A 27917-nucleotide genomic window follows, 5' to 3' on the forward strand; every position below is an offset into this window, starting at 1 on the left:
ACGTACACTTCGCGAAATCCCGTCATCGCCGTGCATGGCTCTCATCCGCCACCACCGCGCCTACAGCTATACACGTATCTCTCTCTCTCTCTCTCTCTTGCTCTCTTGCCTCGTTGCTTTGCCGCGCGCGTGTGCTACAAAATACTTAATCTTCTTCTCGGCTCGACCATATACATACGCGACAGAGACGGCGGGCCTCTTCGAGACTCCTAGACAGCTGAGAGAAGAAAGAACGTCAGGACAGCTCGTGTCGAGGACGCCAGGACACGTCGTCGCGGAACTACTGCCAACAGTGAAGGTGTGCCGCAGACTGCAGACAGGACATTAACTCCCTCGGGTATGTAAGTAAGACTCAGGGACACCTGGTTTGCGGCGCGAAGCTTTTGCTCTCTTTTTCGCATCGGGAGACATCGGACACGCGCTGACTTGTTCCAGACCGTGTACTATGATATGTAGAATGCATGGACGGCGGGAGTGTGTGCGCGAGGGAAAGAGAGCGTGTGTGTGTGGTGTGTGGTGTGCGTGTGTCTGCAGCAGCACGCGCGCGCGGGCCGGCAGCAAAGGCACATTTTTTTGTGCTGCCTCGAGCATTCGCAGTGCGGTGAATCGTCTGCGCGTATACACTTGTTTGTCCATCATCAGTCGAGGGAGTCAGCGCGTATAAAACGTTTTCGCGAGTAGAATTCGCGCCTGTCCCGGGAGTGTCAGTCAGTACTTCGCCGACTGTAAACTAACGATTTTGTGCAGCGGTTAACCGGATATTCCTGACGGTAATTCCTGTGCATATCCTCGGGGAAGGCCATGCTGCGGTGCTTATAAAGTGAAAGTGGGGCAAGATGTTTTGCGCTGGCGATGCGTCTCTGAATATTGCGACTCCCGTATCGCTATAGGTATAGGTGTACTCACAACTCGAGGCGCGAGACTATTCGGGAATACTGTTATATATGAGTTTCGCGACCTTTTCGTCGGTGCGCGCACAGTTATAGCTCTGCCTCGTCGTCGAGGTGACGTTGCTGCAAAACACGCATATACTAACACACCCATGTACAGTGTCATGGAAAATCGAGCGAGCAATCCAAATTTTCAGCAGACTCTCTTGCTCCAAACGGATCACGCTTCGATCGAAAAAAAAAACTTATTGTTGGCGTCAAGTAGCAGCTTTGTGTTTTGCCCGATAAGGTCAACTACTTCCGTCGCGCGTTTTTATTCGTGAAAAACGTTTTTTATCGCGGTTTACTCGAGCCACTCAGCTTCTCTCTCTCTCTCTCTCTCTCTCTTGATATTGCCATCGCTCCACTTCCAAGGCTCGTGAGAAAAAATTCTGAAATTTCTCCGTAAACTGTGAATCAGCTCCAAGACACCGCGTTCCTAAACGATTTATCCTACAGTTGTCGCGATCTAATTCAATAAGACGTTTGCGTAACGACGCATCCAAAAATCGATCCCAACATCGGGAATTGGTTCAACGGGTCAAGTGCGGTGGATTATGTCAAAAATTGCGCAAACACGCTTACCGGCGCATCAAGGATAACCGATTATATCACAGAACTGACTCATCGGCTGATTGCGCGCCGAGATTATGCGAACATGACAAGTCTCCCGTGCACCTATGCGGTGCCTGTGATAAATTTTGCATCGAGCATCCCCATAAGAGAACGCAGAAAAAAGGGCGGTAAAAAAGCACGCCTGGCTCAGCAAAGCGCGCGTCAAAAGGTGCAAAGAATGACAGCTGCAGAACTGCTGCAGTGCGGGACCTGAGAGACTTCCCCTCCGCGCTGCCTGTGTACAGGGTTATTAATTTCCCGAGCTCCCTCTCTCTTTCTCTCTCTTATTCGGACGTTTCGATTTTTCCGTAGAAGGCTCGGGAAATGCGTTAGCTGGCCGATAGGCACGTGCTTACAGGGCAGATGTCCCGAGGGATGATGGGGGGAGGATTGCGCAAGGAGTTGTCACTGCAGTTTCGAGAGCGTTGTTGAGTTATTTGAGAGGCTTTTTTTCTTCGTTGTAATTTCTTGAGATCCGGATTAAATGGTGTTTTGAAGTAATTATTTTGTAGAGCTTGTTGCAGAAGAGTTCAATTTTCGTACAGGGTTTCGCGAATGAAGCACGAGCAAATTGCCCTAATCGTTACATTTCCTTGAGCGCGTTAAACTGCACTTCCGTTAATAGATGTAATTAAACTTATTATAATAATGAGCAATTTTCTGGTTTCAATGTAATTCAATGTAGGGGTATAATTTAGGAAGAGACATTTGTGATTATTTCAATGAAAAAGCGTCGGAAATTCGCTTTGAAAATTTGCGAATTTATTCACCTACGACTTGGAAGTGGTTGAGCGTGTGCAGACGGTTTATCAAACAAGCGACTTTATTCCAGTACAAGCATCAAAGCAAAACCTTTGTTTAGCTGCCTGATACCGCGCTGAGTCAACATAGTCGAGCGCGTACGGTTTCAAAAGTGATCAAATATTTCAGATATTGTCTTACAGATATTTTAAGAACGTCCTGATGTCATGCCAACCATCGCTTGCATCAAAAAGCTTTACAACAGCCCTTTGTTTAATTGACACCAAAACAAAATCTCCGTTACACGAACCGAATATATACCATAAAAGCTGACATGCTCCAATAATTGAATTTTCCCCACACGAGCACCGTGACACTTAAACGATAGGTCAGACAACATGGGCGAAGCGCATCAACCACTAAAACAATCAAAATTTTTACAGAGAGCCAGTTCTTCCTCGCCACCGCATTCGTCCGTCCATCGCAGCCGCTCCAACGCGTCGGCAGCGTCTCTTTTCCGAAGCGTCGAGCTCCCGGTGAAGATGCCCGGCTCGGGGTCCGTCGTCAGAGCGCCGCCAGAACAGCCCATACCGACACCCCGGATATACCACTACGCTTGAGAAGCGTACATCCCTTTCAAAAGTCATCCTTGACAGAAGCTCGATAAGGAGCAGCAAGGGCAGGAGGAGTCGACAGGAATCTCAAAGATATTTAGAGTAAAGCGCGAGAATGCCGGCGAGCAATCTTGCACGAGGGGCGCAGATGGCGGGTGCGGCCGTTACTGGGACTCCGCCACCGGCGCATTATCTACACGAGCTGCCGGCTCAGGACGAGGAGAGGCTCGGAAGGCTATTCAAGAAGCTGGATCTCGATGGAAACGGCAGGATCGACGTGCACGATCTGTCCAAGGCGCTTCACGAGGCTGGCGTTCACGAACGTTACGCCCAGGTGGTTTCGGGAACTTGGACTTGAAGTTATTTTAACTATAATTGAAAATGATCATCTATTGAGAGCGTAGAGTATGCGTGACTCGGCTAATAACGCTGTTTTTTTTTTTTTTTTTGTAAGTCATAGAGGCAAAGCCGTGTATAAAAGTTTCTGAATTTCACAGTGTGAAATTCTGTTTGAAAGCAGGAACAAAGTGAGCGTCAGATTTATTTGCCAAGCAGGGAATGCTATTTCAATCGCGACCGGCTTAGACAAGCATAATATTGGATTTGCATTCTCGATTCGAAAACCTTCACTAATTTTGTAGGAACCGAAAAGGCTCGTATGGCCAGAAACTGCACGCACGTACATTCACAGTAAATGTTCGAGACAATCGTGTAAAGAAATTGTGAATGTCGATTCTTATTGAATCACAACGTATAATTATTTCTTTAATTTTTTTGTTATTTACTGAAAAACACATAAATACTTGCTGTTTTATTGGATAGAAAAATTCTTTGGATATATTTGCATAGCAAAACTAACTAGCCGTTATTTATATTGTCATTCGTGCGTGTAATAATAAAAAAATTTATCGTTACATTACGTAAAACAAAGGTTACTCAGAAATTTATGCGCCATCCCATTCTAATTTATGTCTTCACGCAAAACCGGGGTTATTTTGAAAAACATTTCTTATCGTTGGTACTGCGTTTTTTCATCGTAATCTACTAAAGATAAAAACGATAATCTTTGAAACACTTCATCGTTATTAAATCTGTAAAACGCTTCGATTCCTTAGAAAAATTGTAACAGAACTTGATGTGCTTTATGTAATGTTTTGTACGGTTTCACTCGCAGAAATAGGCTTTTCTTTATACTTGCTGTACATACCGTTCTATAACATATTTACTGTACTACATTCTTGAGAGGTATACGTACCGAAAAAATCGATCAATTTCAATTATATTGCTATATTTTAAAACCGTCGCATTTTTGCTGTGGATCGCGCGTATTTTAAGCTCACTTGTTTATTGTTTTCCAAAGTGAATAAAATGAGTAATTAATGGTTATTTTTTTCAGAAATTTTTGGCTCGCTCCGATCAAACAAAAAGCGGCGACATCAGCTTGGCAGAATTCATCCATTATGTGCGAGAACATGAAAAAAATTTACGCCTGCAATTTACCGACCTCGATAAGAATAAGGATGGTGAGTCGTTAAGTGCTATTTAAAACCGGATTGCCAGACATCTATGAATATCACCTGCCAAGACTGGTTCGAATGAAAATTATTGAGCGCGATAATTTAACAATTTTCTAATTTTCGTCAAGGTAATATTCAAGGCTTGAATTTCTATTAATTTTGGTCTCCTTTTTACAGGTAAAATAGACTTAGAAGAGTTGATAAAGGCATTCAAAGAACTTGGCATTGAAATGGAAAGAGCAGAAGCAAAAAAATTATTACAAAGGTTTGTTTACAAACAATTTTATTTTTCCCATCAAATAAAACGCTTAAAATCAGATTTGTATGTTTTTTTTTTTTTTTTTGAGATTTGTATGTTAGTTACAAATGCTGTATATTAAAAGCCTATTATTCAAATTACAGAATGGACAAAGATGGAAGCCTCAATATTAGTTTCAATGAATGGAGAGATTTTTTGCTGTATGCACCGACAACTGATATTCATGAACTTATTCAATATTGGCGACATTCTACGGTGAGTTAGATTTATTAAATATTTAAAGTTCTTTTCAATAATCCAATAACTGGTTGTTGAAAAAATTGCGTGTTGTATAAGTTATACTGAAAAAGCATTGGTTAAAAAACTTATTTGTATCAAAACCTATCTTGTTTTCATTTAACTCATATTATATCGGTTAAATATGATATAATTTTATTTTTGCAAAATATTAAAAATGAATGCCTGGATCAAAAGTCACTCTAAAAATTTAGATTTAAATCTGTCATAAAGAATGACTAAAGTTTATTAAAGTTTTATTGACTAGTGCAGCAAACATAGAAATCTTCTAAATAAAGTATTTTTCAATGATGTGTTCAACTTTATAACTCGCATTTTTTTCTTTTACACATTCATAACAAGTAGAACAAGTATGCCATGAAAACTCTCCGCTTGGTGTGATTTAAAAAAATTTACTGTGTATTTAAGTGTATACTTCTTTCTGTTAATCTTCTATGTATAATGTATAGGTATGTGCGTTAGAAATTATTTATGACTACCCAAATTTAATTATTAGAAAGTGGTAATATTATAGATAGAAAAATCGCAATTAAATTGCGCGAAATCAGATCTTAAGTTGCTTAATTTTAACTTAAATAAGATTGGTTAGTTATGCAGCTAAGTAAACCTTAGCCGAAATGATTCAAAGTCTGAATGAATTTTCCCATTCCATAGGAATGATGATTTTCTAAATTTAGAGCAAAAATCCTCTCTTACTGAAGCAAAATGCTTTCGGCGTATCCACCTATTTTTTCAAAATTTTCAAAAGTGCGCTCTCTCGTCAGCTAAAAACCTTATGTATTTATCGCACCAACTCGTCATTCTTTCAAAGTAAAAGTTTTTCTTTCAAGAACTTTCAGACACATTCATCTCACATTCGATATTCCCCCAAGCACCTTCGAATAACTTTCGTATGACGGCGCCTCAATCGCTCTCACTGCCGCAGCACCTCCACAAACCGCAAGAGCAAATAAGAGAGACACAGCTATCTCGTCTCCGATTCGCCAGCAGCGAGGGCTCGTCAGCCTTTCCCACCTCGATCCGGATACGGCGCGTGACGTCCGCGAACGACTGACCTTCATTCCCAGCTGTTCGCGCCGTGCGACTATACAAGTTCTCATGTGCATGTGGCTTTGATTTTTCTTCAGCGGCTCCAGTTACTTTCGTGCAGCTATTTCTTTCTGTTTTAATTTTTGAAGGAGAGTTTCGAGGGGATCGACTTTCGATTTCGTTGTCTCCGGTTCAACGCTACTCGCGCACTTTTTTTGAGGAAAGTGAGTTTGCGAAATTCACGATTTCTGTTACTCAGCCCGTTATGAGCTCATTTAATTCTACAGTTACAGCTGGCTTACTTCATTTTAATTAGGCATAAAATATGATACTATGAATGCGTTCGTGTTTAAGAATACATTATAGGAAAACGATCAAATCAATTTTATCAATTTTACAGTGAATCCCCCTATCTATACAGATAATGACTAGAATACACCGGTTGGCATACACCTTCTTTTATCTTACTGTATAATTAAAATATGGTATCAAAAAGTTATTTTTAGAGTTGAATAATATTAGTCTAAAGCAAATGTCTTGCTGCTCAAAAGCTTAATGAATATTTTCTACAACTACTATATGACAAAGATATTGAGCACATTAATATAAGTTAAATAATTTTAAAGCTAACTCTCTACAAAGACCTTAAATAATTTTCAAAAGAATTTCATTTACATTACGACTAGGTCACAGCTCACTGTCGTTCTAAAAATTCAGTTCTATAGGCGTCTTTATTTTTCACGCTTATCTATTCATTCGAGTAGAATTAAAATTATCTAACTTTTTTCTTCAAGTAATTCTCGATAAGAGGTCGCGTAGAACGTCGACTCGTGGGGAGTTGACTCGTGGAAGCATATCGCAAATATCGCGACGAGCCGGTCAACACTTTTCGCAACGCTCTTGTGTGAAGCACGGAGAATTATCGGTGAATATCGCTGGAGGAAAAAACCGTTAAAGTGTTTCAAGCATTGATGATTTTATTTTAAAATTAAACATTCGTAATTCCATTTTAAACAGCTTGGACAATATAATTATATTTATTCGTGGAATAGTTCATGTCTATTGCATTAGTCATATAATATTGGCTTCAACTTTAATAATACAATAAGTATATATAAAAACTCTACTATTCTCCGGTGTATTTCAAGCAGAAATGTAATAATTTAAAACATATGCTGTCAACCATACCTTTGAAATCAAAGAATCGACTGCTGTTTGTTATATTGGCTTAATATTCATAGCAGCATGTTAATTACAATCCTATCATATTGCTGATAAATTAATTTCCTATTGAGAATTCTAGGTACAGGATGCGGTTATCAAAATGATACGTATCTAAGAACACTTTGTACTCTTGGAGCTTAATCAAAATATTTGACGATGATTTGTATACTAAAATTAAAACGTTTTTTACAATCAATCATATGAGTACGGGATTAGCTATTTCCGTATTAAAATTTCAGACAGCTGTGTCGTTCAAAATATTCTTTACTGGTTGATCTGGTCTAAAGCAAAATATTTTGATAATTATATTGTATTGATTCGTATTGATATGGACGAGTGCCTATACTGTATAAGCAAACTTTTTACGAGGAAGTACTTGAGGCATAGTATCTAGTTATACAAGTTGTATGTAAAAAATCAAACAAAGAAACGATTTAATACAAAAAAGTACCTATGCATGGACCCTCGAATATTTACCTAAAACAATGTTTACGCAACGCTATATATATATATATATATATATATATATATCTACCTATATTATATAGACGTTTTGGACATACTCCCCCCCGCAGCCCCCCCGCAGCCCCCCCGCACAGCCCCCCCGCAAAATAAGGGAAAATTCTTCCATTTTTCATGTGATTTGAATAATCTGAAAAGCCCCCCCGTTGTGAGATCTGCTTTTCTACCTTTCTCGAGGCTTTCGCACGAGCACTGCGAGTGAGAAAATCGAGCAAGGTAGAAAAACACCTCCCACAACAGTATCATACGATATTTTATACCACGAGAACCGAAAATTGCAATTAAAGTTTGCATTTTGAGGTTAGAGTGGTATAAATTTTTTTTTCTATTTTTTCCACACCACCCATGAGGTAAATAGACAGGAGCGTTTTTTTGTAATATTTTTTGTTAAAGTTTGAATTTGTTTGAAGGAAATAATTCTTATAAGGTTTTTATTTTGCTTTTGTATTGTTAACACTTTGATGTGCGTATACTAAGCATTGACTTTTGCTTTTATATTGTTGACACTTTGATGTGTTTATACTAAGCATTGTCTTTTGCTTTTGTATTGTTATCACTTTCGCGTGTACTCAGTGTTATATTCAGCATTGTAAAAACTTTATAAGATCATAAATGTTTTTAATTTATCAATTTCCTACTAACGTAAATAATGACGGTACGTATCAACATATATCTACGTTAGATTTTTTCGGTAAATTTGATCTATATGGTGCTTTTCTTCGTAGACAATATTCCGTTAACCAAAAAGTAATTTGTAAAAGTTGTTGCCCGCATCACAATTTTTATATTTTAATCATCACTATATCAAATTTTAATAATATGTACTATATTTAAAAACAAATTACTTACTACTTGAAAAATGATACATATATATCGATGCAAGTGGTATGAATTTAACCTCTTTTTTTGTCTTGATTAAGCTACTTCTAACAATTACGTTGAAAATTAAATTTACACTAAAACAAGAATCGGGGGGTTGGCGAGCGCAGCGAGCAGGGGGGCGGAGCCCCACTAGTATATATATATATATATATATATATATATATATATACACATATTAGGCAACGTTTCGGACTTGGATTTTGTAGCAAAAACTTTTGATAATCTGTAAGCGCTGCACATACACAACTATACGGCAAAAAAACAGAACGGTATACGGGTAAACAGTAAACACAGCAATATTCGCGTGAGACCATATATTCTTTTAGAGATGATACTCCATTGCGAATTAGCGTCTTTGACTTTGTTTACATCTGCGCAACTCATCGATCGGATAATCTTGTAAAAATCAAGAATTTACGCGGGTTGGAAAAGTGTCGATAACGGATGTGCTAATGGAAACTTTTGTTTTTAATAGTATGATCGTCATTCATGTTTACTGAACTGTTGTGTTCTATATGAATATCATCAATTCATTTGTTGCTGACATAATAGATAGCGCAATTGTATAAACAAGCATTAAATTTATTTCAATTTAAACATTTAAATAAATCGACGAATCGTTATATATTTACGCATTTACTCGGCGACCACGTAGCATCATTGTAGTATCGTTTAATTATCTCGAACCGCTCCTAGAGTCAGATCAACAGCCTTTAAAAGAGGCACGACTATAATATACGCAAATCACGGCCAATTTCTAAATCAAACAAGTGTCAAGTTCAAAATCGTCTCACACTACTTATCACTCGTTTGAATTTTTTTTAAAATATTGAACCGTTATCACACTTCGCCACGCGCATCATATACTGCATTCAAAATTTTCCTTCCGCTCGGCGCACATCGCGCGAAAACCGCGCTAAATCAGTATGATCCTGACATAATCTCACTTAGAATGCACGTGTAATGTGTACTGTACATACTAATAATCATCGCGTGAAACAGCAATGACACTGGTTTGAACTGGTTCTTCGTTTCGCCCTCGACAGATGTTTCGTCCTGACGTCATCGCAGATCTCCACTATTATTGTTATTACAGCAAATCACAAGCAGTTGTACGTATAGGTGTCGGTTCGTCTGCGCATAATGACTATAGAGCGAAACAGACTCTCGGCGGTCAAGTGTCGGGCAATGAGTCGACGATCGTTGGCCTGAGTTAGAGTTAGCTGCGGTGATTTTTTTGCTGGAGTTGCGGGGCGATCCGCTGACTCCTGCAGTCGATGCAGTGCTAATTCTTCCGAGAATATAATATAGTCGTGTGTACATTTGAAAAATTGAAGTAAATGAATTTATTTATTCATTTTATTCCTCGTTAAAAATGCATCGAAAAATAACAAAAGAATAATTGAAATTCCAAAGTTCTCTTTTGGTTTATAGGCTATATCGGTAAGAAGCCCTGTATAGGTTCTTTGCGAATTACAACCGAGCTCATATCTACTTATCGATCGACTGCATTATTGGCCGTTGGCCAACCTAATATTTTCAGGCCGCGACATAAGGCGTCGCGAACGGATCAATCGCGTTCGGAATTAGAGTAAACTAATAAAAATACAGTTTGATGAGTTTTGTATAAACGCGTAATTTTAGATTTCGTTCATCACCTTTATATTATCTTTCAACCTTAGAAGTTATATATTTCCAAGAAATAATAAAAGCTCACTCATATTTCTGAAATTCTTAATCGTTCTTCTCATAAACCTAAATTCAAATAAAGTCAAATCAAACAAAAGCTTTCCTTAATTAGAATCTCGATAAATCACTCCGTATACTTTTCGCAGTGCGACGAATTCTAAAATTAACTCGAAATTGCATTTTCCCCACATCAATGGAAAATCCACGCCTAATCACCTATCATAAATTACCCCCTCGAGGAATTCCGCAAAGCGTCTAAAATCTAAATCTTCACAGCTCAGAATCTGCAGACTCACAGTGCACACAAAGTGCAGTATGCAGCTCGTCACGGTGTCGAAATACCTATAGATCGTTTCATCAGCCGCAGACGAAGCTTCGCATTGGCTGCGACGTCAGCCGGGCGCACGCGCGTGTGTGCATACTGCACATTACGAGACTCGCAAGTGCTGTGTCGTGAGGCTCGGAGCAAATTTTTTGACTTACTTTTCCGTTATAAAATCGTTTGTTTTGACGCTTATCGCAGACGATGGCAGACGAGTCGTCTGGAGGATTCGACGGCCTCGTTTTAGCGAGGTTGAGAATGAGTTCGTTTATTATGATGTGGGATGGGAAGTTTTCAGGTGAGAGAGGTGAAGGACTGGTGAATTTGGATGGAATTTTTTCTATCGTATTTTTGTTATTTTGTTCTTCTTTATTTATTTATTAAAAAGTCGCTTGTCTGTCGTATTGATAATAAGTATAAAGCTTGCAGCTATATTGTTAACGAGTCATTCAGGTATAAAAAGCTTTTTTATTAAAAGTTCTAGGATTTTTATGCTGAATCATTGATTGACTATAACGAGATGCAATATCGGTTTCATTCATCTCATTGCTCTACTATCAATCGATCGTTGTAATTGTTTATTTGGAAGAATAAAAGCCACAGTGGCGGCGCCTTATAAACTGCTTCAATTCAGCTTTCAATTGAACGTCTCTGGATATGCTGGCTATGCTATGCAGTACGCGAGCGCTCTGCTTTACCAGTGTTGTGGTTGAACAGTCCTCTCTGTTTGGGCGCGTGACTCTCCCAAAATAGGCGCGCTTATCACCCGTATAGGAGCGCGTATCACCCGTGTACCGGACCTATCGCTAGACACTAGGTTAGTGGCGCTGCTCTTCCACTTTTCTCCCAGTGCAGATGCCTCACAAGGCGACATTTTTGGAAGACCGCAATGAAAACGTCGCACACTAGCCAATTTTCTTCTTCCCCAATGACAACAAACTCTCTGTCACAAATCTCCTCCACGCACACACATGTAGGGGATTTCCAAGCATGGAAAACTTCCTCCTCTCTGCGCAATCATCCTAACACCAGCTCGTCTGGTGTTTACAATGACACCCGCCTCTATCCTCCGATTATTTTATTGTCACTGTCTGTCTCCGCCTCTGCTGTGTACGTCACGTCAGGCACACGCGCGTATTTTCGGAAGAGCCACGCGTTTTTGCTAAATATTTGCAACGTCGGGAGAAAGAAAAAACTGTAGACGGAAGCGATAAGATTGCGCAAGAGCGCGCGTGCCTGTGATTTTATCTCATCAGGGGAATCAATTAACGATGAAATGCACGTGATTCGCTGGTGACGCCGATTGAGTTATCGGGACTTCAGGTGGTCGTGAATTTTCAGTATTGATCGGCGATTTCGTTTTATGTAGTGTACACAAGCTTGCAGTGCTAAAACGAAACGCTGCCTATTTTTTCCGGTGAATTTTCAGCAGTTCAAACGCTAGCTCGTAAAGTTTGCAGATCCTGCATTTTTCTAACTCAAAGTCTAATTTGTGACGCCACGCGCGGGTGTTGTTAAACGCTAGAGTCCAGCAGCTGACGTAGTCTATTACGCGAGTCGTGTGTTTTCCGACTTTCGACGTCGATATGTTTTCAAATTCGATATTATTTTCTGGAATACTTAATAGTAGAATATATAATGCTCCGCCGAAAAAAAAAATTAAAGACACGCACGCTTGATTGAGTCATGTCAGTGGTATCGTTCATGTGATTCACTCTCGATCGCCCCTTGTGTTGTATACCAACCTTTGTTTACAACGCGAGTTAACGTCGGTTGTAATCACACTGCATGCGACGTAATTGATCAATTTCAATAAAATCATTTACAAGAACTTTCTTTCACCGACGTATACGATCAAACCTGAGCGAAGCGTGATTTCAAACATTTTAAAAATCGACAAAGCTTTATCAAAACCGCAACAAAATTACGCGCATCGGCGCACTTTGTCGTGACCTCTGTCGACTTTTTCTTCAGCATGAGCTTAAAGAACTTTGAACCTCGTCTCGAGTGTGAAAATTCCAAGTGACCAATGACTGTTCGTCGTCGCTTATCGGTGTACGAGATAAGCCTGTCTGGTTATTACGCGATTCCGTCAGTCATCTCTGTCAGTTGCGTGTTAAGCTCAAAAGTATATGAAGCGTATCACCCCGCTTTCGTCGCTAGAGCAATGTGTGTAATTTGCACTCGACTGGCATGTATCGGAAACGTGAATTAAATGTGATGAGCGCGCGTTGATTAGCATTTCTAAGGAAAATACGGATGATTTATATTATACGCGCGAGGCAAGTCTGTAAAAAAATCATGACAAATGATTTTGATTTATCTATTGCTTTCATAAAGGAATATGAATTTTCATATACCTATGCAGCAATGCCACGCGACAATACCACAGCGCATTTAACGCCTACACCTGTCATTGAATATTGTTACATTAATACAGACAAGATAGAGAACAATGACAAGCTGAAATTCCAAGCGCGACGATATCCGAGTGACGTTGTATAGCCTCAAAAATATAATGTGAGGTAACCTCGTTATTTTTTTTTGTAACCGCTATCTAAATAAAATAAATAAAATTAAAGTAAAAGTAAATAAAATTGAGATAGAAGAGTTTTACAAAACGTTGATAATCGCGTCGAGAAAAACTTACTGTATATATAAGTATAGTATTCCACAATTGGATCAGTTTATGATTTTTACTTATGGGCCTTAATCGTGATTCGAAACGCAATTCAAATTTAAAGTGTACACATCTTGTCGAATTCGAAATCAAGAGCCTCTTTCACACCTCTCACACATGTTTCTGTGTTTGAAAAAATCAAACACAGAAACATCAACAGAAGGCTGATGAAAAATTCTCTTCCATGCCAAAGGAAAGTCTGATCGTTCGCCAGCGTACAATCGCACCGCAGCCCCTGTTTGCACACTACACACATTACGAAACCCGCGGCGTGTAAAAAGTCGGAGCAAAGTCAAGTCTGCCGCCTCGACTATGCGGAATTATTTTTGGCCGCTGGTCAGATGGTATACCTAATATACTACTACTCACGGCGCCCGGTGTTTTAATATAAATGCTTCAGAGTTCCCCCTTCCATGTCTCCACTGCGTTATATAAAGTAAAAAGTGCTAACGATATTTCTGTCGCTGAAAAAAATGCGCTTTCTAAAATGATATTATGTTACGCGTGTAAGTAGCGAGAGTTTATCTTGGCAAAATTCGAGTGCCTGGATTGGAGATTCGGTACCGGATGGTTCAAGCGAGGTGTCTGATAAATTGGACTCTTATCAAGCGCATTGTTTCATTGAGGAGCTTTGTTTGATTTTTATTTATTTTCTTCTAAGGAACGTGGCGGTAAGGTACTTGACTTTGAGAATACTGCGCGATTCTTAGAGACGAGATTAGTTCTTCGGACTTGATATGATATTGGTTTTTATTGCTTTGTATATAGAAAGTCGCATTTGATGAAGTGAAGCGTTATAGCAGAACGACTATTAAAAATGTTATTCGAGCTATAGTTTAAGTTTTATAGATGAGTCATAATAATGCGAAAATTATTTATAAAAACTTGGATCTATAATACCTTTACTTTACTCTGTACGTATAAAGGATTTTATATTATGCGTGATCTGAGCTTGGTGGAATATTTGTTTTTAAATAATTATTACACTGATAACAATATGGTTTGATAACGTTAAATGAAACCTTTCCTCTCAAAAGTTCCCCGAATGCTAAAATGCAACCGTAACGTATATGATGCTCGAGTCTGGCATTATTACGAAGTCCTTATCTTATACGAAGAATTATATATTTTTTTAAGTTTTTATAACAATATCTTGAATGCGATTAAGCTTTTAACAACCGTTCCTTTAAGCTATATACTATACAGAAGTTTTTTTTATTACAAATCTAGGAAATGCTGAAAAAAGAATAATTCGCTTTTTTACTACTTTTGGGTAGCTGTGCATAGCTTATTAATAATCGTTTCGCAATTAACTAGCTCAATACGACAAAAATCCATAGGTATTTCCAATCATCAAAAAAAATATCGATATCGTACCAAGAAAACTTAACGGTAAAATTTCGCCTTGAACATGAATTCATCGAAATTCCTCAGCGACAAGATGCAATAAGAAAAAATTAAAAAGCCGCCACGTTTGTTCAAGGTGCACAAACTTCATCGCTGGAATCAGCCGAAAGGTCGAAGCGAATTTGACCGTCATCCCGTGCGTTAACCTTTTTTAGAGACCATCCAGGCGCGTGCGTCACATCGTTCGTAAACAGAAAAATTGACCGACCGGGAAAATCCTTATTCGCAAGGATGTGAACCCCCTAGCCATTCGTGTATTGCTTTTTAAATGACATTTCCGCTACAGATAACACTTCCTTTGCGTATACGCTCGCGCGGTGCAAGAGTCAAAGTTTTCCGCAGAGAGAGAGAGAGAGAGAGAGAGAGAGAGAGAGAGAGAGAGAGAGAGAGAGAGAGAGAGAGAGAGAAGAGGCGCTCCGAAATATTTAGGCCACGGGTTCAAGAGAGTTCCGGTATTATATACGGCTCCCCCTCTATTTTCTGGAGAGACGAGCCCACCGAAAACGGCGCGCGCCGTGACGTATGGAGGAAAGCTGGCGTCGGTGGGGTTTCCCTCTATGTGCATGTGCGTAGGTGGACTATTTTACATCTTCTTTACGTTTCCTTCTGTTTTATCATTTTGATCGTTCGCGTGATTTTTTTTAGTTTTCTTCGAAAAAACAATGAAGCTCCTTTTGTTTTCTCATATAGTCCGTTGCGAATGCAAAAGGTTCGAACTGGAATCTTCAAGAACCTTGCGCTGTGGGGGTACAATGCAGATCCCTCGAACCCGGCTCACCAGGGTCATAAAACTCCGGGTTTGCATTTCATTTCCTGCTAGAAAACTAGCTGTACGCAGGTAATATGAAAGACTCGAATCAATTCGCATCCCGAGTGCATCATCGTCGCTGAATTTTCCTGACTCACTCACTCACCCACACACCCGATCGCCGACTTATCTCAGGTTATAACACAGGCACACACCGTGTCCCTAACCGTCACCGACGCTACGCACACAGAGACACGGTGTGCTCCGCCTATTTCCATCTCCATCTCTGCCGAGGGGGAGAGAGAGAGAGAGAGAGAGAGAGAGAGAGAGAGAGCCGCCGCCGCCGCCGGACTACGTCACGGCTCTTTTTCAGGCCTGCCGTCGCTGGTCGGCTGCCGGCTGCCGGCTGCTTCAGTCAGTCTCGGGATCGGCATCCGAGCGCAAGCGTTTACACAAATCGTCTCTCGAACAAGAGCGTACAACTCGTTCGCTTCGATTCACTGCATTGTCCATACCTGTAGTGAGTGTGTGCACGCCTACTTTCGAAGTACACTTGAGAACACCGGCTCGTTCACGTGCGAGAGTGAAAGTTACATGATAAGAAAGTTCTCTCCTCTCTCGGGCACCGAGAGAGATTTCAAGAGGCTCATACCCTCGGCCGAGATGCTGCACCGGGAGGAAGTCATCACCAGCGGCTGCACCGTCTGCCTCGAGTTCCTCAACCGATACCATGACCTTCTACAACGGGTATGCGCTATACACTTTTAAACGTTACACGAAGAAAGCGGTTTCGGAACGCGGCTTCATAACTGTGAATAGCGCGCGCGCGAGTGTGTGTGTGTGTGCGTGTGTGTGTGTGTGTGTGCCGTTGACCCTTATTTTAGAGCCCTGCACACTGGCGTGTACATCAGTGCACGCAGCGCACGAGACTCTCTCCCGCGCGAAATCCGAGACTATGTCTGGATGTCTGGCTCGCAGGGGGCTTTTTTATCCCGGCCGATGGTATTTCGGAGCGGAAGCGTTTTGTTCGCTGGGTTAATTGAGAGTTTTATTCCGCGGGGATGCACATCAGCATTGGGATTTTTCTATAATGAGATAAATATAATGAATAAATCTCGTTCTGTGATTTATTCTTACTCGTCTCGCAATAATTATTAATAACGTATACTCCGAAAGATCGAATCAATCTATTCCCGCGAAAAAAAAGAGAGAAAAAAAGAAACACAATTTTTAAAAATGTAAAACGATGAAGTAACAGTTAGCTAATCGCCGAGACACGTGTATAGCCGGAGCTCGCGCACAGAATCGCGGCCGAAGTCACGAGAAGCGCTGCTATCGAATCGCGATTGTGAAAAAAAAGAGGAAAAAAAATTAAGTACAAGCATCGAAAGAGAAAGAGAGACAACTTCGCGTCGGAGGACATAACCTATCCTCCACACTCTCGAAAGTCATAACCTCACTTTCCGCTAAAGGCACCGCGCGCAGTGCGCGTCGAACGAAACGCGGCCTTGATAACTCTAACCGACGCTCTCTTTTCTCCCGTACGATGGAGATACTTGCGGGCTTTAAAAAATCGCGCACGAATGACGTGCATGGATAATACGTGTTTCGAGATTGATACAGCAACGCGTCAGCCGCGCGCGAGATATTGCATTTTTCGCGCATATCGATACACGCGGGAGCGAATGACCGGATTTTATCGAGGGGAAAAATTTGAACGTTATATGCGAGATTAGGACGGAAAGAGCATATAATCGATGTGTGTAGGGGATTCCAGGTCAACGATGATCAATTCGGAAATATGACAGATCGCTTGTTTGCCGTGAGTCAACCACCTGTGGACTTCCTATTCGTTGATTGTTATCGAAGCCAACGCCTCGTCGCCGTTCAAAATTCGTGACGCAAACTACGAATTTTTTCAACGACTTCGGCGTAATGCGCGTTTTCTTCTGGGAGAAACCGAACAAACATCGATTGCATCCATCCAAATGGAAATAACAATTACGCGGTCTCGAAGCGTCACGATGTCGTATAGCTATTGACACAGTGCAGCGGAGAAATGCGCGTGAATAGCTCCCGTTTGGATACACGACGCGTGTCAAGGAACACAGTGTATATTGATAACGAACAGCTGATAAGGGAAAAGCGCGCAGCTGCAGAGAGTCAGCAGTGAATGACCGTCGAGCGGCGTTTTTCTATTGGATTATAACGTTGTTGCTAACCGAGGAGTGCACCTTGTGCTTGTACAGGCGCTAAAAGATGAGCCATTTAAAGAGGTGTCGTTTTACGCGGCGAGCTATTTAAAAACCTGCCGATTCCCGCTGAAAAACGAGTGGGAGGTTATATCACGATCTTTTTTTTTTTTTTTTTTTTAATGTTTCGGAATGACGCCAGCTTCTTCGCTGGACTTTGAATTTCGTTTCGAGATCCCAGGTATACTTTTACTAGTAGCGACTTTCGAATTCCGGTCGTCGAGCGCGTGAGATAAGCTTCATACTGCAGTTATTACGCAGCGAATTTCCGTGAACGCTTTGAGAAATAGATGATTCATGCTGAAAAAAATCGAGAAAATCAGCTTGTTGGCCGAGTCGGAAAGATACCGTTGGCTTATCGATCGCTTTGTTCGATCTTTGGTACGCCAGGAACGCGAAGCCAACACTTTTGAACCTACTCGACTTTCGCTTGCATTTGAATTGGGAAAAAGTAAGGGGCACCTGTTGCTTTCTCACACACACTCTCTCTCTCTCTCTCTCCGTAAACGATTCCGAGGCACCACTTCCCAATGTAAAATCCTACACGACAATATAGAGCAAATCTGTCCTCCAACAAGTTCACTGTTTCCCAGCCGACGTTATCTCTCCCACGCCGCTGTCGTCCCTTGTAAATCGAAGTCAAGGCTCCCGGCGGCGCCTATATACTCTTGGTTATTTAAAAAAGAAACCGTTACGCGCTGAATTCTCGGTCTTCTCTTTTCGTAATCGCAGAGCTGTGGAATTCCCAAGGAGAGCTAGCCTAGAGAGTCGGGGCCGTGAAAGTGCGCTTTCGGCTGCGCTCTCGACGTGGCTTTAGTGCGCTTCGCGTGTACTGCTATATGATGTGCGTTGGTTGTAACGTGGAGAGATATGATTCGAAGGTTTTTAGTCAATGAGGGAGTCAGCTGTTGGAGTATTTTATTCCAAGCGCGGTGACTGTGTGGAAGGCGTGTCTCGCGATTGATTAATTCGAGTTTTTTCCCTCCGCGAGAAACCCATGTGTATAATGGAAACGGGAATTTTTTGCGTGAGTCGTGAACGATTGGTAATCTGAAATGCATGCATCCAACTTTAACAGCCAGTTGCTGAAGAAAACGTATGTACAGTTGAAGTGGAAAACGCCAAACGGTCATTTTCCATTGCGCAACGTCCCGCTCTATATGAATTGAAACCACGCTCGTTTTCATCCACACAAAACGGTACTCATTTTCAGCATACGTACAACCGCTCCTTACACTGAATAAATCCCGAAACACTTCTAAAAAGGACCAACCGCGAACCAGAAATCCGTATACGTGACCCTCTTTAAAAATAATGTCAAACGTGACACTGCACCTCCTCGAAATCCACGACCAGCGCAAACACGTCGGCTTATTAAAAACAATTTTCGAGCTCGCGCACGTCAGCCTCGTATGTGCGCCGGTGGGACATGAAAAACTTCGTTATCTGCGCTGCGAATGTGCGGGGCGCGAAAAATTGCAAACTCGCGTGACGTACACGCGCGAGCCAGATTAGCCGCTATGCGACTCGATGACGAGGGCGACGCGTAGTTGCACATAGTGTATATGTAGCGAGAGGTGGCTTTTCCGGGTGTAGTTGGCGCGCGCCGACACCGGCAGCAGCGAAGTGTCTCGAATGATCCAGAGTTGCCAGCGTGAGCGGCTGTAGAATGAAGACTTTTTGGGGAGGATGTTTTCGCGAACATCTTTTTTTTTATCGCTGCACAAGCTGTAAACACAAAATGTTTCGATTCTTCGTTGATGCTACGATAAGTGATAAGTGAACTTTGATTTATACTGTGCATTGTAATCTCTCGGATATAAAATTTCCAATGCAATATTTTGATCGCAATGGCTTTCAAGATACAGTACAAAGCTCTATCGCGCACTTTATATTTTTTATAGGAAAAAAAGTTCAATGAAATTCCCACGCATACAGATAAGCTCGTTATCTCGCCGGAAGTCGATCTCTATCCGACGTTGTACAAAGAAATGAACTACTATCCTACTTTTTCACCGAAACTAGAACAATGCAACGGCAACTGTCGCGTAACTAACTTCAATCTCCATCGCGTGGAAAAATCTACCATACTTACACACTGATCATTTTCAATCATGGCCAATCGCGCGTGGAAAACATTCCACCGATCGACTCGGTCTCCCCTCCGAAAAAATAGACAACCTATAATCCCCTGACAAACTCGCGATCGCGGCGTTTGGCACAATTTCCCTCTCGATCGCGTCGCGAAGCTGCCAGAAGAAAAACCGAACACTTATTCACGACCAGCGCTTGATACATAAAAATCGTCGCTTTCTAAGCGAGACGAGCATGTCGACGAGGCAATTCAGGAGACTTGGCGTGACGCTCGTTATTATGTACATCGCATTTGCGCCACGATATTTTCGGGGTCGATAACTCTCGATTGAACAGCTGGTCGCGCCAAGTGTCTTCGTCGCGTCGAGATGTGATGGATCAAATATACATAAGTAAGGATCTAATAAATCTTCTCGATTTATGCATTTGCATTCGCAGCGTAATACCGCTGAATTGTAGCATAAAGCTCCGGAGAATTCGAAAGCTCGACTGCGCGCGACGCAGCGGAATTAGAACGCGAATATTCTAGTCTGCGATCGCAGTCGCGCTCGAGAAAAATGAGAGCACGCGTGAAGTGCAAATTTAACTGCTCCTTACGTAACGCTGATGCTCGGTAATGCACGTATAAAAGCTGTAAGCTAACGTATAAAAGCTCGCCCGACGATTCGAAATTCATCCGCGCAGCAGGTATAGATAAACTACCTGCGAATATTATGGATCTTTCATCGGAAAGCCAAGCTCGAGGCTGGCGCGCCGTCGCGACGACCTGCACCCCCAGCAAGAGCACGTGGGGCGCGAGCGAGAGAGAAAGAGAAGCAAGCAAGCAGCAGCCAGTGCGCCGAAGCGTCGTCCACGACATTGGGCGCAGCACCAACTCGCCTGCTGGCAGTCGGCCGCGCATTCGAACGCCGCACTTCGCTCTCGTTTTCGCTCGTCGTATGGACTCTCGCGCGCTGCAGGGGAAGGGCTGCTAGTTCGCGATCGACTCTCGCGCGCGGCGGTGCCTATTGTACTGTGGATCCTATAGATAGGGGGAAAAAAGTGTGCTCCGTTGCAAGGACGAGTGAAGTTTTCGCGCACGATGGATACCCTGGACAATATCGATAGCGATCTGTGGCTCGAGATCTACGTAAAGTTAAGTACTCGCAGCAGCAGTGGTGGCGGCTCGCGTGAACTTGAGAGAGCGGAGCGCAACCGACTCAATGTCACTCTGCGCTGGCGCGCGATGAGATTACTCCACACGGCTGAATTTTATGCTGCGCTTGCTCTTTCTCTTCCTGTCGTGACGTAACACGTTCACACATACACATACACACTGCCTCGTAGCTGCTTCCTCGTAATAAGCTTCCTGTCGCTGGTTTGGTCGAATAACGTGGATGGCAAAGAGGTTATACGTTAGATGCGCGACGACAGTTACGTCACAGTATATGCGGAGCGACTGTACCTGTATTATATTTTTGTCGGCTGGCGACGAACTTGCATCGATTATTCAATCCTGTAAAGTTGGTACGTCATGCGTGTACACGGACGACGACGAGGATTTTCCGATCCGATCTCTCTCGATTGATTAACTCGCGCGCGCGCGCGAAGGCTAATTGAAACTTAGAGTCGTTGCATCACGAGAGAGCGCGCGGTGCGCGCGGATTTCAACAGCCGCACGAATGATGCATCATGCATACGCTCTATATCTATAATAATTCACGAGTTAGCTGTGCGGCGTGTATCCGAGCTTTTAGGAGTAGGTCACGTGACAGCTCGTGCACGTGAGAGAGCGAATTTGAATTTTAGACGGGCTTGACCCTTTCACCGAGTATATTATACTTATGTCGTTATATTACGAAAAGCTCGGCTGGTTTCTCTCTTTCAAAACAAAAATGGACCACTCGTCGAGTTCACTGGAATCAATAGCTCAATCGACAGGGTTAAAGCTCTCTCTCTCTCTCTCTCTCTCTCTCTCTCTCTCTCGGTTGTTTATGGTTTCGTGTGATTGATCTCGTTTAGAAGAGAGCTGAAAGAGAGACGGGAGAAGAAAAGCGACTGCAGCTGTGCGGTTTCTCTTGACGTCACACCGCGACACGCGTCTATCTCCCTCGGCCGTATTTTTTTCGAGCTAATGAACTTACAACGCCGTACAAACAGGTTCATTACGACGTGGTCTCGATGTGCCCCCCTGCAGCTTTGAATTTTTCATTTCGATGACGAGATATTATGTATTATTGTTTACATTGCTGCGATGTCTAGATGCGTAAACAGTCGCGATGAGTATAGGATCGTTATCTGACGGAGGAAAGATGCGTATTAGTTATATATGGAAGGTGACAAGTTTGGTGTTTACGCAGTCGGTTGGAAAGTCCGGTAGATTAACGCGATAAAACTATTACGCGGATTTCCCCGAATCTCCTTCTCGTGTGCGGCTTCCTCGGAGGGATCGAAAATTTGTTCCTTCAATCTATGAAAAACTAGTCTCTCGATGCTCAGCTTTATAACGAGTGTGGAATACGTATTCTAATTTATGCAAACTAGAATTTACTCTGACCTCGCTTGGCAATAATTATTTATCTATTATTGCGTAAAGTTGGAAGCAATTATATGCTTTACACGCGCTCTGTAAAATTCTCGCAGAGTCGTAAAAGATACGCCTGTATCGAGAATTTTTTTCTCGAAAAGGATTGGCCTCGAGCTACTTATTGATTAAACAAAATAATTTTACCGATTCAGAGATTATTCGTAGATAATGCTCGCAACCAGATCAATTGAAATTAAAAGTCCAACAACTTTAATGTATATACCTCGTTCACAATTCATTACTCTGTAGATACACTCGCAGAGTACACAAAGAAGCGAATTGCTCAATCGTTCCTTTGCAAGGACTTTGTCAGACTCGTCTCGCAATGCAAATCGGTGTCGCGACGTCTGTGTGGCTTTTGTCTCTCTCTCTCTCTCTCTCTCTCTCTCTCTCTCTCTCTCTCTCTCTCTGGCTCGGAAATTACCGCTAGACTCGTGTGTATGTCATTGATATACACGGTTCATCGAGCCGCACGTTCCGTCTGCCTTTTTTTTGAGATAAGCTGATATAGAGGAAACGTACTTTTTTGATCTTGACTTGCATACGATTCGTTTTATTATGCACTTTTTCTCCTCCGGCATAGAGAACCTTATTGTAGTAGTTTTATTCTGTCGCGTTAGCTCTTCGTGTATATGCAAATATCCAGATAAAAGGTCTCGTTTGCAAAGAAAACCGTGAACAGCTGATACGTATCAGTTCACTGAAGCATATGCACGACAGTTCCGACTACGCCCACTAAAGCATCGAATTTAATTTAATCCTAAACGAACGTCTCGGCGGACAAACGATAAAGAGTTGGCTCTCAGGGGAAAAAAAATTGCGCAAGCTCCAGTGTGCGCGTCGTACTCTTCTCTTTTCAGAACATTGTGCAACGGTGTCTCCTTATACTCGCTGTATCGCGCTCGACGAGAGAGACTCATCTTTGCATGTTGAGATATGATGATCCGGTTTGCAGTGGATACCCCCAAGAAAGCCGAGATCGCCGGTTATCGCGTCGAAAAATACGCGCCAATCGACTGCCGATTATGCCGCTGGGAAGACTTGCTCTTAATTTTGATTTATTGAAAATGTGCGGGTGTTTTGTTCGAGGTTAAAAAAAAGCATGGTATTATTATTCGGAATTACAGAAGCGCGCGAGGAAAACAACTTTTCGTAGAAATTATTCTGCATAAAGTGAGTCAAACGAGTTTTAAATTACTCTTAATTTCAGGACACGTCGTTAGTCCATCGATGGCGCCTATACAATCCGACAATATTAGAATAATTAGACAGGCGGTTTCAACTGGAATTGATCGATCTGGTTCATCTGAATTCATGCTTTCGATGAAGTCATCCGCTCGTTAACTCTGCACAACGCCGATCTCAATAAAAGTACACACTTTTATGCTGTACCTATATACAAAATAACTACACCAAAATAATTATTTTCGTGCACGGCGACTATAACCTTCTAATCGAACGACATCTCCCACGCGCGCGCGCCCTATTGTACTTGAACTACTTTGAGAGCGCGATACTATCTCGCGGTGACGCGCGCGTGCGCGCAGTTGCCCGAAAAAGGCTTCGAAAGTATTGAAAAGACTTATTTTCGGCCTTTTGAATCGCGCCGAACGCGCGAGACGTATAACGTAAAACGTTGCGTTTTACGACGGGAAGTGGAATTGATTACATGACGACACGTCTGCGCGCTTTATTTGCGGCTTTTATTGTCGCGTGTGCGCCGGAACGGCAGGAAATTTGCTTATGATAATGAATCGATTCGGAAGCCTGTACACATGGAGTTTAACAATTGACGAAATCGATGGAAAGCTAGATTCTCTATTATCGCTCGTAAGCTCGAACTTGTCCACGAGCCCGCCGAAAAGGCACAACTCTATTTAAGTAGTAACGATTCAGTTGATTGCGTTGAACGTGATATTTCCCAAACGAATACACCTCTCGATCTTCATATTTATGGAGGGTCTCTACTGCAAGCTCGCTTTCGCGCGCAAGCTCGCCAATCTAAACAACCGACTCCGAAATGCCAGACCAACGCCGACCTGCCCCGTATACATTATTCAAGCAATCAACCGTATAAATTATTATTCCTCGTCCGAAGGAAAGTAACAATGTGGGCATTTTTTGATTACAGTATATGGACATTGGCGAGGACCTCGGCGTGCCAGATGATTTCACCAACAGCGAGATGGTCTCGGGAATGTGGTGGCGGCACCTGCTCGCCGGCGGCGTTGCCGGAGCCGTGTCGCGCACCTGTACGGCGCCACTCGACCGCATCAAAGTCTACCTGCAGGTGAGCCTTTCGCGTTTCTCGTATAGAGAGACCCTTTTTTCATATTTGAGGTTAGAAGGGTCGATGAGCGCGTTGTATAGGTTATTGCGCTCAAAAAAGAGCTTTCCGCGCGCCTCTCGAGTCACGTGGTAAAGTTTGAGAAATTTTTCAATTATTTTAGCAATTTATTCGTGACGAATGACGCGACGAATTGGTTTCAGAATTGAAATTTGATAATACTTGAGCAGACTTATTCGTCATATGATAAGCTTTCCTGTTGATCAGCTTTTGCAAAAACAACATTGCTGGGGATCGAAGTCTCGTAGACGACAATCGCGTTATCAGCTCTAATAAATATTTGCTTGACGTAACGATTATGCACCATGCAAGAGAAACAAGAGTCATAATTTTTAAGAAAATATACGAGCTCGCCTAAGTGCTGAACAAATTTAAAATTTATCATATCAATAATTATCAACTAAATAATTATTCAAATTCACAGGTACATGGTTCACGGTCTTGCAACATCATGAGCTGCGGCAAGTACATGTTACGCGAGGGCGGCATCAAAAGCTACTGGCGGGGCAACGGCATAAACGTACTTAAGATAGGGCCTGAGACGGCCCTCAAGTTCATGGCCTACGAGCAAGTAAAACGATATATCAAAGGTCAGGACACCCGGGAGTTGAACATCTACGAGAGGTTCGTCGCGGGCTCGATCGCCGGTGGTGTCAGTCAGTCCGCCATTTATCCGCTCGAGGTGAGAACACGTTTAATTCTGGCGTTGCGTAATTTTCGCGTCAAAGGCTCTAACTGCTGTTTTCTAGAGTGTTATTTTTATAAACTTGAAGAGTTGCAGAACTAAACGTTTGTTAATAATCAACGTTTGTACTTTCAGGTGCTGAAAACACGATTGGCATTGCGGAAAACGGGAGAATTCAAAGGTGTATTCGACGCTGCGCAGAAGATATACAATCAAGCAGGCTTGAAAAGTTTTTACAGAGGCTACATTCCCAATCTCATTGGAATCCTGCCGTACGCGGGAATCGATTTGGCTGTGTACGAGGTTGGTTTTCTTTTTAATTTGTCCTAATACTCTCATGCACTCTAGTGCAAAGATTTACTTAAAAGAGATTGTACAAACGTTCGATAACAAATATTCTGAAAATTTGCAGACGTTAAAAAACAACTACATACGCACGCACGCAAAGGACGAGACGCCGGCGATTTGGCTGCTGATCCTCTGCGGTACGGTGTCGAGCACCGCGGGCCAGGTCTGCTCGTACCCATTGGCTCTAGTCAGGACGCGGCTGCAGGCCCAGGTCGCTCCGGTCAACGGACCCATGAGTATGGTCGGCATATTCTCGGACATCTTCAAGAGAGAAGGCGTCCGGGGGCTCTACAGAGGTCTCACGCCCAATTTCCTTAAGGTATGCGAAAATCGCACCTGCACAATTGTTATATTTCTAGTTTGTTTGCATAATTTTTAATCGCGTGTTGCTTTGATTTTAGGTCGCACCAGCAGTATCAACGAGTTATGTCGTCTACGAGTACGTCCGATCGGCGCTGGGAGTGAACATGACGTGATGAAGATATTATCTAGGATCTATAATTTTTATTAAATTATTCCGTAATTTTACGATAGGAATCTACAGTAATAATGCAAAACAAAACGCGTATAAACAAAGTTAAAAACACGGACAAGCAGCATCAGCAGACAACCGCGCGCGTGCATGTCTTGACTTTGTTATTATATGAACGATAATTGCGATTTTACAGCGCGTCTCTCCTCTTTCTAATTGATACTAATGTAACTCAATTTATTTATTGTTACGCGACGTATAAGAAAACTTTCTCGAGCCTTTGCGACTTCTTATAACCGATTAGGTACTATATATTTTTGCAGAGAGCGTACAGAAGAATCATTCTGACTATGACGAAAGAGAGATTGTTCAAAGAGAGAGGGAGAGAAAGTGCTAAAGGTAAAAGGCGTAAGTAAGTAAAGCTATCAATCGTGTGTCTTTTGGGGTAGCTGGGAAAGTCTCCCCCGCGTTCATCTATGTTATCGTTCGATTTTATATGATTTTCGCTCGCCTAGTATTTTTTCCTACTGTGCAATGTGTCCGTGGTTTTCTTATTTTGAAGAAGCAATTGCGACGATATAAATTTTGAACGTATTGGCACGAATTTAGTGCGTGAGCTTGAAACGCTTATTCGAACTGCACTTTTGTTCCTAGCTATTCCAAAGGAGCGTGACAAAAAAGAGAGTTCGAACGAAAAGCGAAAGAGTAGTAGTTCAAAGTAAATCCCGTACAGCAGGCTTGGAAGGGATCGACTGATTTTTCTCGACGGTCGATAACGTTATAAGTAGTACGATCGAGTTATACTTACACTGTGATAAGTATGATTATAAGATTTAAACAAAAATAATGCAAACAGTTGGTGTGCAATTCAACAATCGATGTCTCTCGCGCATGTCGAAGATGAGCAACGTTTTTAGGGCATCAGTTCTTGAATCGTGTGCGGATTTAATTAAATAAGGAAGTTCTTTAGCCTCGTCATAGTCCAAAAGAAAGAACGATTAAAAAACTTGACCGTTTAAGGCTCTTTAAGTAATGAATATTCGATCGCGTTTAATGCGCTCGTTAATGCAACGCCATTCATTCCTTAGTTAAAAGAGAGGAAAATCTTGTAAACCAAGTTCTTGTACATTTTAGCTAGAAAAATATTTATGTAAAACACGCGTCTTCGAATCTCGCTTGTTTAGCCTTTTTGATGTAAAAAGTGCGAAGCACTGTTCAGCGAAAAAGCCGACGAAGCTTTTGCGACGATAAACACAACTTATACAGAGTTTCAGTACTTGAGATTGTACTGTAAAAAAGGCTACAAGGAAAGTTCTTTGAAGTGTTTGTTATTAATTATTATAACGATGGTAAAAAAGGTGAATTTTCATATTATCGATTAGTTATGCGAACACGAAACGGTATATACAACAGAAATAATAAACTTTGATCGCAAGTGTCTGAAATCAAAGGAGCAGATATAACGTTTCCGTATATATTGCGAAGACAGTTTTAGCTTGCAGGACTGAGGAGTTATTATACATGACTTTAAGTGAATTACAGCGAAAGCGAGTCGATGACTTTTTCTAGTTCTTTTTTATGGCTCTGTGTCTGAATGTATATTAATAGTTTTTTTCTATGAATAAATGTAATTTATTGACTCATCCACAAATGTTCGTTTCTAGTGTCTCCTTATTTA

General features: G+C 41.9%; 1 protein-coding gene across 8 annotated transcripts; it reads left to right on the forward strand.

Annotated features, from left to right (window-relative positions):
* Nucleotides 1-3: 3 nt before the first annotated feature.
* On the forward strand, nucleotides 4-27890 carry LOC100119397 (calcium-binding mitochondrial carrier protein SCaMC-2-A). 8 transcript variants are annotated; one of them, XM_031924047.2, is made up of 10 exons: nucleotides 4-341; nucleotides 2729-3233; nucleotides 4296-4422; nucleotides 4594-4681; nucleotides 4819-4930; nucleotides 24519-24677; nucleotides 25159-25416; nucleotides 25555-25722; nucleotides 25832-26086; nucleotides 26169-27890. In XM_031924047.2, the coding sequence occupies exons 2-10, from the start codon at nucleotides 3015-3017 to the stop codon at nucleotides 26241-26243; spliced, it is 1461 nt and encodes a 486-aa protein (XP_031779907.1). In that variant the 5' UTR covers nucleotides 4-341; nucleotides 2729-3014; the 3' UTR covers nucleotides 26244-27890. The 8 variants fall into 8 exon arrangements, with proteins under 8 accessions (XP_031779907.1, XP_016842693.1, XP_032451684.1 ...); XM_016987204.3 differs by having other exon boundaries at nucleotides 4-337; XM_032595793.1 differs by having other exon boundaries at nucleotides 5-341; nucleotides 2729-3258.
* The last annotated feature ends 27 nt before the right edge of the window (nucleotides 27891-27917 follow it).

The sequence above is a fragment of the Nasonia vitripennis genome, chromosome 1 (assembly GCF_009193385.2).
Source record: "Nasonia vitripennis strain AsymCx chromosome 1, Nvit_psr_1.1, whole genome shotgun sequence".
Taxonomy (NCBI): domain Eukaryota; kingdom Metazoa; phylum Arthropoda; class Insecta; order Hymenoptera; family Pteromalidae; genus Nasonia; species Nasonia vitripennis.

What these genes read in the sequence shown, in the direction of transcription:
- LOC100119397 (XM_031924047.2), top strand. Translation starts at nt 3,015, where the DNA reads ATGCCGGCGAGCAATCTTGCACGAGGGGCGCAGATGGCGGGTGCGGCC. An exon ending in AATATTGGCGACATTCTACG is followed by an intron (nt 4,931 to 24,518) that starts GTGAGTTAGATT and finishes TTTTGATTACAG; the next exon opens with TATATGGACATTGGCGAGGA. An exon ending in TCGATTTGGCTGTGTACGAG is followed by an intron (nt 25,723 to 25,831) that starts GTTGGTTTTCTT and finishes GAAAATTTGCAG; the next exon opens with ACGTTAAAAAACAACTACAT.